Genomic DNA, 10,515 nt, shown 5'->3' on the forward strand with positions numbered 1-10,515 from the left:
CTGAAGCTACCTCTTAATCTCTAAGCCTGACCCACATCTCAGAGTCCAATGCCCACCCCCAGTCTGGGGGGGCGCCCTGAGAAAGAAAGAGAGAGACAAGAGGAGACATCAGCCTGTGTCCAGGAGAGAAAGGATGAGGAACCTTAGGGGAAGCCCAAACCTCGGTTTCCCTGCTTTCTCCAGAGAAGGGCACCCATTCTGGAGAGTGGGGAGGGAGGGTATCTTGGAGTACCCTGCCTCAGATTCCCTACCTCTTCCCAAGAAGGGCCCCATTTAGGATAGGCAGGGGATATGCCTGCCGGCCCTGCCTCAGTTTCCCCCCTCTTCGGTCCCCGCAGGCCTGGACCAGGGTCAGATGGCTTATGAGGGCCAGCACTGGCACGCCTCAGACCGCTGCTTCTGCTGTAGTCGCTGTGGGCGAGCCCTGCTGGGCCTCCCCTTCCTGCCACGCCGCGGCCTAATCTTCTGCTCAAGAGCCTGCAGCCTGGGGTCCGAGCCCACAGCGTCGGCGACCGGCCGTCGGAGCTGGAGCGCGGGCACGGTCTCTGCACCTCTTACAGCATCCACGACTTCTTTCTCCGCTGCGGAGGAGGCGTCAGAGACCGCCACCAAAGGCACCAGCACGGAGCCAGAACCTGGTGAGCTAACCCTTGAGCCGCGCGCAGCCTCTTGTAGTCCCCCTCACCTCAAACCACCCCCCCCACTCTCCCAGGCCCTTCACCAGCTGCATCCCTGGGCCCGCCCCCATCTCAGCACCGGCAGCATCTCCAGGCAGCATCTCCAAAGGGTGCTAGGCCCAGTCTCCAGCCCACACTACACCCCCTCGTGAACCCTGGCTCCGCCCCCTGTTACAAGGCCCGTTCCCTAGCCTGGACTTGTTCCTTCTTGAATCCACATTCTTCCTCCTTTCCTCCAAACCCCTGACCATCCGCTCTCCGCACCCAGGCCCCACCCCCATTCTATGGCAAACTTGGTGGGCTTTAGACGATGTCACCTCCCTTCCATCAGAAGCCACGCTCCCATTCCCTCCACGCAGAGCCTGCCCTGGGCCTCACGTTTCCCAAACTCCCCCACCTTGCTGCCCCCCTCCGACCCCTGCTCCCACTTTCCCAGTCCTGATGGAGTAAAGTAGAGAGAAGGCCTTTCCACGGGCCTCCCCTCGGGGCCAGATAACAGGGAGTTGCTCCATCTCTCTTTCCAGTTGCAGGCCCTGAGGAGCCCACCCACTTTCTGAGGGGCGCCCCCCACCGCCACTCCCTGCCAGAGCTGGGGCTCCGCAGCCCCCCAGAGCCACCCCCAGGACTCCCTAGCCAGCCCGAGCCGAGCCTGGAAGATGGTGCCTTTGGTCGCCAGAGCACCCCTCGTGTCAGCTTCCGTGACCCTCTGGTGTCTGACGGAGGCCCGCGACGGACCCTGAGTGCACCCCCAGCCCAGCGTCGCAGGCCACGCAGTCCCCCACCCAGGGCCCCCACCCATCGCCGCCGCCACCATCATCATCACCATCACCGCCGCCACTCAGGCAGACATCGCCACCACCAATGTGACTTGGGATCGGGGTCGGACTCAGGATCTTGCTCCAGCTCACCTTCTAGCCCCAGTTCCGAGTCGTCGGAGGAGGATGGCTTCTTCCTAGGGGAACGCATCCCGCTGCCCCCACATCTGTGCAGGCCCAGGCCTGCTCAGGACAATGCAACTGGAACCCCCAAATCCCCCTCTCCACAGCTCCCCCGGAGCTCACGCCCAGGGATGCCTCGCCAGGCCAGAGACAAGAACTGCATTGTGGCTTGAAGGCAGTGTAGTCCTGGAGGGCTCCGTTCTCGAGTCAGTGTAGATGATCCTATGCCCCAGCCTAGGTCATAAATCCCCTTCCTCCTTCATCTGTTTGTGTTAATGAAGTAATTTAATATTTGTCATAAAACAGGCCTGGCTTCTTTACCTCCTTGCTCCAGCTGTCCCCCTCCCCAGTTGTCCCCCTCCTGATGCTTGAGATTTATCCACATTTGACAAAGGATTAATTTATTATTATCACATGTTCTAACAATCTGTTTATTTATCCCTCCACAGAACCACCCCCCACACTGAGGAGTTTATTTGGTGTGGGTCACAACTGGGGGCCTAGAATCTGAAATCTGAGGCTCCCTCCTCCCCTCATTTTTGTGGCTTAAGTGGGTGCACAGTCCAGGCAGAACAAGTGTCTCCTTTTGAGTATTGCAGAAGGAAGGGGGACAGAGGCACACCCATAAAGATGGCCACACCCAGGAGGGACTGGCAGGTAGGAAGACAGATTCTCCCAATAAAGGCACTTGTACTTCAATAAGAGACTGGGAGTTGGCTGGGAGTGTTGTAAGGGCAGGGAGGAGTTATTCCGAAGGAAGTATTATTTGCAGGCTTCAGAGAGAAATGAAGGGAGTTCACCTACACTGGGCCATCTGCAGGGTCTGCAAGTGAGGAAAAGAGAGGAAAGCATTGGTAGGATCCATATGCCCATTTTCAGACAAGTAATACTGAAGCTTATGGTATTTATTGGCACTAGAGCCATCAGTACCAATAACGGGGCATTCGTGCCCTTGGGAGACCCCTTTCCTACTCTCCTCGGAACCCTCGGCAACACCCCCCCACACACCAACCCACACACTCACCAGTAGGAGCTGCTGTATGTCTTTGCTGCCGCAAGGGGAAGGTGATATAGGCATCATAGCCGAAGAGGCTTGTAGCAATTAGGCCCAGTACCTGAGGGTGGGGATGGGAGTGAGGGAAGCTAGATTAGGTGGGTCAGCCTACTCAGCCTCTTGCTTCCTCGGAGCTACCACCTCCAATGACTGCCATGCAGGGATGGTGACTAAAACCCCAGATCAGGAAGCCAGAGAGCCCCAGGGACAGGCCACAAGACTGGAATCTACCCCACCCTCCCTCCTCCTAGAACCTCTCAACACAGGGTAACCACATGGTGGCCCCACGTCAGTGGCACCATGCACACTGTACATGTGAGACAAAGTTCTAGCAGATGGTAGTCTCACGTGTTGACAAAGGGGCCGTCTCTTTGTGCTGTCCACAAAGGTCCCTGTGTTGAACAAGGCATGGCCTTTTACAGCAAATGATGATCTTGGGAAGAGAACCAGAGCCTGGGCCAGACGTTCCTGCAGGCTCTGAGAACAAGTGTGGCCTCCTACAGGCCGCATACTTTCTGCCAAAAGCAGAGGCAGAACAGGCCCTGAGACTCCCAAACCCCTCTGTCTTTGCCCTGGAGCTGCTTCTGTGGCTCTTACCCCTGCGATGATTTTGGAGTGGTTTCCTCCCTCAACAAGGACAACAATGGACGTGATCAGGTACAGGATGGCCGCTATGAGGGTTCGGAAGAAGTCCTGCGAGGCGTGGAGAGAAAAGGGGGAAGTCAGCATCCAGAGTTACCAGGACCGTCCCAACTGCCCGGGCCCCTCCTTAGCCTTCCCCTTTCTCACACTCCAAGGCCAGTTGATGATCTGTATCTTGGTGTGCAAATCGCACATGTAGATGACAAAGAAGATAGCAGCAAGGATCATCTCGACCACCGACAGGGAGGAGTATCCCGGTGTGGAGGCACTGAAGCAGATCAGAATGACCAGGCACAGTATCTGGAAGGAAACGACAGGGGGAAAGGCCCCCCCCCAATCAGCTCCCAGGGCTGAGGGGACTGGTTTAAATTGGAGGTCTCAAATTCCGATGATGCCTACCAGGACTGGAAAGGTGACAGATATTAACAGCTAAACGTTCACTGTATGTTCATTGTGTCCCAAATGTTGTTCTAGGGGCTGTACAAGTGTTAATTAATCATCACGATAACCCAATGAGCTGGGTAGTTAGTATCTTTATTTTATTGATGAGAAAAGTGAGGCACAGAGAGGTTAAGTGACTTGCCCAGGGGCACCTAGTAAGGGGTAGAGCTGGGTGCCTCAGTTTCTCCCCTTTTCCCTTCCTGCATAGGGGCGAGCTGCAGGGAGTGGTGCCGCCAGGTGTTTGGTGAGCACTTCGGGCGCCAGCTTCACTGCCTCGACAGGGGCGGGACCTGCGGTTCCCCCGGCAACCCCTTTGGGAAGCGGTGAGAGTGACACCGGAGGGGCAGGGCTCTGTTAAAGGCGTCGCACCCCTTTTACAAGTGAATCAAAGGCGGCGCCCACTTTGAGGGGGGTGCGAAACCCGGGCTCCTGAGCAGCCCGAAGAGCTAAGGACCTCCTGCCCCACCACAGAAGGGCGAGGAAGAACTGGTAAAGGGCGGAGCGCCCTACCCCGTAGGACCAGGGCTCAGGGCCCCACCCCAACAGGCCCCGCCCCTGGGCGCGCAGCCAGCCCGCCCGCCAGTGCCCAGGCCGCGCCACGCCCTGCCACGGGAGGCCCCCCGCCTCCTAGCCCCCTGGGGTCCCTCCGAGGAGCCCACCGATGTGTCCACGCGGTCTCCCTCCACAGGGCCCCTCATATGCGCTATGGGCTCCTTGCGTCACCCCGTGGCCCAGCAGCTCCTGACCACCTTCTCCAAACCCCACTGGCTCACCCCGAGCCCCTGGTTTCGGGCCTCCACCACGAACCCACCCACCCGCGCCCCACTGCGGAGTGCCTCTAGGCCCGGGCCTGCCTCACCCGGGGCCTCTGGGCTCCGCGTGGTCCAGCCACTCCACCCTGCCTTTGCCCACCCGCCTGTCCCGGGACGCTCACAATCTCAGCAAACAGGAGAATTCCCTTTCGGGTGCGTGAAAAGTTGGTGCAGGCGGCCCAGCAGCCGGGGGCCGAGAGGCGCTCCGAATCCGCCATGGGGTGGGCTGGAGTCCCTAGGGGCGCGGAGTAACTACTCGCTTGCTCGCGGATTCGGGGACGCTGCACACCCTGCCGTCTTGCCCGCCGTCTGGCCGGGAAGGGGGCCCCCGGGGCGAAGGAGTGAGTGAATCACCTCGCGGAGCAGAAGCGGGCGGGGCCGGAGGGGGCCGGGCCAGGTGGCTGCCGCCCCGGAAGCCCCTTTGCCCCGCCTGCCAAGGATACTCCCCTCCTGGCGCGTAGCCCCCAGGGTGCCCCACCCCCGGGGGCGCCAGGCTTTGAGGCTTGGCAGTTCGGGGTACCATGTGCGGGAATGACGAGACCCTTTGCGCTTTCGGAATAGGAATGCCTTCGGTGCTGCCTCAATTCAGAACCTCGGGGATCTGGTTTTGGGGAAGCATGTGACTCAGTTTCCTGAGCTGTAGAAATGGCTGAGGCCGTGGTTAAACCCAGGTATGTTTCCAGAATTCTGAATATTTCGGATCTTAGAAAGTTGTGTATTTCTTAACACTCTCAGCGAGGTCTGAGGCAGCCCCTTAAAAAAAAAGAAGACACCTTAATATTTATTCAAGAAAAGGGGTGGAAGTCGTTCACAGTAAGTGGGATAAGCCAGACTGAAAATTGTCCCTCATTAAGTCAGGTTAAGTTTTGTAAGCAAATGGTGCCCAACACGTGGGAAAGCTATTTCCAGAGCTTTGTGGACTTCAAATTTCAGGTAGAGGATCATGGTTGGTGGAATAAACCTCTTAGCAGGGATGGAAATGAGACTACACTAGCGCACAGGCTGAGAGAGAATACTGCTTGGGGATCATCAAGCTGCTCAGTAAATGGGGACAGACGTTATTAACGGTGTCACAACCCAGAGGCTGATTCTCTGTTCTGCAATCCTAGGGAGGCCCTGGCCCCAAGCGCTGGGCCTCTGTTGCCTGGTTCTAGGGAGAGGGGCCACCAGCACAGCCCTAGATGAAGAATAGGGAAGGAGCCCAGGTTTCTTTACTGCTGGAAGCTTGGCAAGATGAGAGGAAGGCTCCTGGGGTGCCCGTCTGGGTGACAAGGCTGATGACATTTGGAGTGTGTTATCCTTGGAGCTCCAGTGGCACAATCGGTTAGCGCACAGAACTTATACAGCAGTACATGCAGAGCAATGGAGTGTGTTATCCTAAGTGAGCAATTTCTGACTCAGCCTTGATTTCTCTGCGTCTGAGACAGGCACCTGGTCACAGGAATCGGGATCTCCCTGGGGATATGCTGAGGATCACACTCTCCAGACTAGACATTGGTTTCATTCTCATCGCATTTGAGGGGAGCTGTGGGCTGGAAGGCCAGGACAGTTAAACCCAAGGGCCTGCCTGCACCACTGCCCCCCCAACCTGGGGCCCCTCAAAACCAAGGAAGGGGCACCCTTCTATCAGCCCAGTTTGCTGAGAGTGGTTGTGTGGTGAAAGGAATGAAGCATACTTTTCCCAGGACTGAGTGTGTGCTTTTCAACTCTGTGAGGACATGCCTGAGTTTGTAGAACAAAACACGCTCTGCTCCACCACAGGGCCTTTGCACTTGCTGTTCCCATGGCCGTCAATGCCCTTCCGCATGCTCTTCATACATTTGGCTTCTGGTCATTAAGGTCCCAGATCAAATGTCTTCAAAGAGTCCAGCAGCCCACCATCATTATTTGCATCAATATAACCTCCTTTTGCTATCTTTATAAATCTGACCTCTCTCTGAAGAGAGAGCTTTATTTATTCATTTTCTTTTCTTTTGTCTTTTCTTTTCCAACATGCGTCTACACGAGGTTAGAAACCTTTGTTTCATTTCACCAGCATCTCCCCAGTGCCTACCACAGTGCAAGGTAAACAACTGGGGCTCAATTATTACTTGTCAAATGCAGGTGAGATTAAAAGGACCAGCTGGGGAATCCGGCCTTGATTAAATCTTGCTTCAACCCCCTCCCTCCAGCCATTTATACTGTCTGGGCCTCACTTCCCTCCCCCATGAAATGGACATATCAGGATTGTTGAGCAGATGTGTAAGGAGATGAAAATAGATACTGCAAGCAAAGCCAGTAGCAGGAATAAGGCTAAGTAAATGGTGGCTGGGGTTACTATTATTAGTCTCCTGGGTGTGACTGTGTTTATAGGACTGGAGCTCCTTACTTCTCTAGAGCCACACCTCCACCAGGCTCTGAGTCAAGGGTAGCTGGAAGCCCCAGCACACTCCCCCGCAAGGTCCACAGTGCTGACCATTCAAGCGCTCACCTCTTCACCTCTTTATATCCTAGCTCCCCGCCTGGCTTTGAGGTCCCTCTCTCCTCCCAGCGTCAGCCTGGAAATTCACATTCCGGTCTTTTAATTTGTCTCCCCTCTCCGACCCCACCATAGGGGTGGGAGTTACCCATTCCTGCCTGACCACAGCTTCCTTCATTGGGGGGGATGGGGCCAAGTGTTCAGGATGTGGTGACAAGCGGAGGTGACTGGACATTTCTGGCCACAGCCAGCGCTGGCCTCAGGGCTATCCTGGTCGGAGTCCCGCTGGCCATATAAGCCCTGCCTTTAAGGCTCTGCTCCCAGGATGGAGGAAACTCTGGCCTCTCCCAGGCCCGGGAACGCCCAGCATGTGGCGTGTGCACACAAGCCTGGCTGCAGTTCGTCACCATCTATGGAAGAGGGGGGCGCGGCTCAAAGGTTCTAACAGCCTTTTTTAGCCCAGCCCGCTGACTCACACCTTCCCGACTCCGCCCCAAAGGGGACTCCCGGGCCCCAGCCCATGCCCTAAGGGTGGCAGTCTACTTGCCGGCGAAAGCTGGCCGACCGGGCCGGAAGTGAGAGACCACAGGCTCCTGGTGAAGGAAGCCACCCTGGTTCTAGCCTTGCTGTCGGGCCATCGGCTGAGGGTCTGGACGATTCCTGCCCGGGGCTGTGGGTATTCAGGTGCACTCCCGCTACAACGGCCCACCTCTGCATTCCCCATGCCAGAAGCAAAGATAATCTGAGAGCCCCGCACACCTCCCAAAAAGTGAAATGAATGAAGGCGGAGAGAAGCAGGAATTGGGGAAGAAAAACGGAGTGGGGAGAAAGCACGCCAGGCTGAGGATCGGCACAGCAGACCCCGCTAGAGGCGCGAATGAAACAGCGTGAAGTAAGCTTGTCAATGGTTACAAGAAGAGGCCCTCCTTGAAACCACACCGACCCACCCCCTCCTTTGCGGGGTGAACTCAGGAGCCCCACCCGGCCTAGAGCACCTGGCAAGTCAAGACTGGGTCGAACCATTTTATTACCTCCCCCGCTCGAAACCAGAAGCGCAGGGCTCGCCCGTCCGGAGGGCTGTACCACTGACACTGCGAGGGGAGCGGGCTGGTCCGCAGCGCGGCAGGAGTGGGGGTGGGACCAGACCAAGTGCAAGCTCTCCCAGCGATGCTAGTGTGCGGTCGGCGGAGCACACCAGATCCAGGTTGGGCAGTACCGAGTGAGCATCAGACCGTCCCATACATGCTCAGTGCCTCCGCCTCCCAGCTGCCATCTCGAGAGCAAGCTGCGCGGCCCCTGGGATCCCTAAGGCCCGCGAAAGCCGATCCTCACTCGGCACCAGCCAGGGTCCCGGGGAACCCGGGGTTCGGTCGTCAGGCTCCTCTGTGCGGCGCTCAGGAGGAGGAACCGCGGGGCAGTCCGCCAGCGGCTCTGGGCTAGGCTCTGGGCTGCCCCGGGTTTGGGCCATGGTACTGGATTGAGGGTGCTGAACTGGGGAAGCACTGACGCTGCGAGATCTCATCACCTCTGGTCCTCCAGGATCTGGGCTGCTATCTGGAGATGGCAGAGCTGCGGGGTTAGATTGGGAGATAGGGTGGGGAATGGAAAGCTGAGCCCCCTGGCTGAGGGTGGCCAGAAGACTCCAGGGGCTGCAGGAGACGGAGACCCCACTCCTTAGAGAAATCTCCCTTTGCAGCCTGGACAAACCATTCAGGAACCATTACCACCCCTCAAGACTACACACACACACCTCTTTTCCCGAGACCTCTCTCCTCCTGGATCCAGAACATGCCCCCCAGAAATAATTTCCCACAATCCCAAAGGAAATCAAATCCTGACCTTGACCTCCAGATGCTAAACTTCTCCCATCTAGGACCCCAAACTATCCCCTTTTTAACCCACCTCCCTCAACTCTCAACCCTTTGCCTATGGACCCCTCAGCTTTGAAACTAGATCCCCCTACCCTTTGGATCCCCATCCCATCCTCTCCCTGCTGAGACTCACTCTGCCTTCTCATGTGAGGACCACAACTCTTCTTTCTTAACACCTGCTTTCATCCCTGACCCCTTCCCCCTCTCCTCCCCCAGTACCTCAAAAGCCTCCCCTCTAAAATTTACTTTTATTCCTATCCTGGTACCCTGCCCTTGTCAATCCTGCTTTTGAGAATACCATGACCCCGCACAGACACTAAACTCTAACCTCCCCACCGAGACCACCAACCCCTCCCATCCTATACCCCAGCCTCCCCACTTTGCAACCCTCTCTTTTCCCTAACAGATCTCTGAACCCTCTCCCTTGGGAAACCCACCATCTCTTTTCTGGGGCCCTCCCACCCCTTCAGGCTTGCTGGGATGGGTTTCAAGGGGCCTGCTTAGTACAAGGCGGAGACGGGGGCCGCCTGTGCGAATGCGCTCCACCACTTGAGCGTGGGTGAGGCCCTGAGTTGACTCTCCGTTGATGTAGAGCACGAGGTCCCCAGCCTACAAGAATGCAAAGAGAGGGGTATTGTAGAAAAAGCAGATGCAGAGCACCCCGACAAAGGGTGAGGATTGGGCTAGCACTATGGAATGGAGGGCGTTTTGAACGTCACCTGCAAGCGACCACAGCGCTGAGCGGGCCCGTTTTTCAGCAGCCCACGCACTGCCAGAGGAGCATCCCCTGCTGAATCTTTGCCTCCGCTTAATGTGAGGCCAAAGCCCGCGGAACCGCGAACCAGTTCCACACAGAACCGTCCAGAGGTCTGGAGCGGCTTCGAAGCAGAACGGCCCTTAGCCTGGGTCACTTGGAGCGGCGCGTTACCTGTACCCAAGGTCTCCGACTGATGATGCTGGAGTAAAGACACAAGCGTACGTACATTGCCAGTCTCAAAGCAGTTGGCATCCAATAAAAGGGCGAGGTGGTACCTGCGGCCGGTGTTCCACGAAAGTGGGATTAGGCAGGCGACTGTCTGTAACCTCTATGTCCGCAGAATCCAGCACACTAACGGCTAGATGAAAAAGGCAGTCAGAGGGGTACTGCGTCGAAACCACCTAGGACCTGCCCCCTGATTTAAAATTCTAGCCTCACCTCATTTCCATGCCTCTAGAACACAGATCGGCACACCCACCCATTTAACTGGGCTCAGCCCACATGAATAACTGACCGGAGCCTGACTTTTAAGTAATAATCCTGGGCCCGGCTATTTAAATACACCTCCAGACTTTCCTATAGTCCTCTAACAGCGCGAAGATCCCGCTCCTCATACTACACCCTTAGGCCCTCCCTGGGGGTGCAACTCCAAGACTGGGCTCCCGAACTTTTCAGGCTCCGCCCTCTAACTGGCCTAGAAACTTCAACCCATTCCTGACATTTCGATCCCGCCCCCTGGCGTTTGCAGGCAACACCCCCTAGAGTGCACTTCTTTCCAGGCCCGCCCCTCAGCCAACTGTCCGCCCCCAACACTCTCCAGGCCCCACCTGCTCAGAAATGGCAGGCGAAGCCCCCACTGACAGGG

At 57.0% G+C, this 10,515-nt stretch overlaps 3 protein-coding genes across 3 annotated transcripts; 1 reads left to right on the forward strand and 2 right to left on the reverse strand.

The window, feature by feature from the left end:
• Positions 1-355: 355 nt before the first annotated feature.
• Positions 356-1,918, forward strand: LOC121103085 (prickle planar cell polarity protein 3-like). The gene is made up of 2 exons (XM_040631700.1): positions 356-638; positions 1,202-1,918. The coding sequence occupies exons 1-2, from the start codon at positions 356-358 to the stop codon at positions 1,786-1,788; spliced, it is 870 nt and encodes a 289-aa protein (XP_040487634.1). The 3' UTR covers positions 1,789-1,918.
• A 110-nt stretch (positions 1,919-2,028) lies between these two features.
• PLP2 (proteolipid protein 2) lies at positions 2,029-4,933 on the reverse strand. The gene is made up of 5 exons (XM_040631706.1): positions 4,687-4,933; positions 3,459-3,611; positions 3,267-3,362; positions 2,640-2,730; positions 2,029-2,438 (listed from the first exon to the last, which is right to left on the reverse strand). The coding sequence occupies exons 1-5, from the start codon at positions 4,780-4,782 to the stop codon at positions 2,416-2,418; spliced, it is 459 nt and encodes a 152-aa protein (XP_040487640.1). The 5' UTR covers positions 4,783-4,933; the 3' UTR covers positions 2,029-2,415.
• A 3,099-nt stretch (positions 4,934-8,032) lies between these two features.
• On the reverse strand, positions 8,033-10,264 carry MAGIX (MAGI family member, X-linked). Its single transcript, XM_040633891.1, has 5 exons — positions 10,223-10,264; positions 9,926-10,051; positions 9,613-9,849; positions 9,331-9,502; positions 8,033-8,591 (listed from the first exon to the last, which is right to left on the reverse strand). The coding sequence occupies exons 1-5, from the start codon at positions 10,262-10,264 to the stop codon at positions 8,269-8,271; spliced, it is 900 nt and encodes a 299-aa protein (XP_040489825.1). The 3' UTR covers positions 8,033-8,268.
• Positions 10,265-10,515: the final 251 nt, after the last annotated feature.

Source organism: Ursus maritimus (assembly GCF_017311325.1).
Source record: "Ursus maritimus isolate PB19 chromosome X unlocalized genomic scaffold, ASM1731132v1 scaffold_X1, whole genome shotgun sequence".
Lineage (NCBI taxonomy): Eukaryota > Metazoa > Chordata > Mammalia > Carnivora > Ursidae > Ursus > Ursus maritimus.

Bases quoted from the DNA above. Each gene is read 5' to 3' on its own strand.
- LOC121103085 (XM_040631700.1), top strand. From the start codon at position 356: ATGGCTTATGAGGGCCAGCACTGGCACGCCTCAGACCGCTGCTTCTGC. The intron at 639-1,201 runs GTGAGCTAACCC...CTCTCTTTCCAG, and splicing joins CAGCACGGAGCCAGAACCTG to TTGCAGGCCCTGAGGAGCCC.
- PLP2 (XM_040631706.1), bottom strand. From the start codon at position 4,782: ATGGCGGATTCGGAGCGCCTCTCGGCCCCCGGCTGCTGGGCCGCCTGC. The intron at 3,612-4,686 runs GTGAGCGTCCCG...GTTTCCTTCCAG, and splicing joins TTCTCCTGTTTGCTGAGATT to ATACTGTGCCTGGTCATTCT. The intron at 2,731-3,266 runs GTAAGAGCCACA...CCCCACCCTCAG, and splicing joins ACTCCAAAATCATCGCAGGG to GTACTGGGCCTAATTGCTAC.
- MAGIX (XM_040633891.1), bottom strand. From the start codon at position 10,264: ATGAGGAGCGGGATCTTCGCGCTGTTAGAGGACTATAGGAAA. The intron at 10,052-10,222 runs GTCTGGAGGTGT...GGCAGGTCCTAG, and splicing joins TGTTAGAGGACTATAGGAAA to GTGGTTTCGACGCAGTACCC. The intron at 9,850-9,925 runs GTACCACCTCGC...TCTTTACTCCAG, and splicing joins TCGTGGAACACCGGCCGCAG to CATCATCAGTCGGAGACCTT.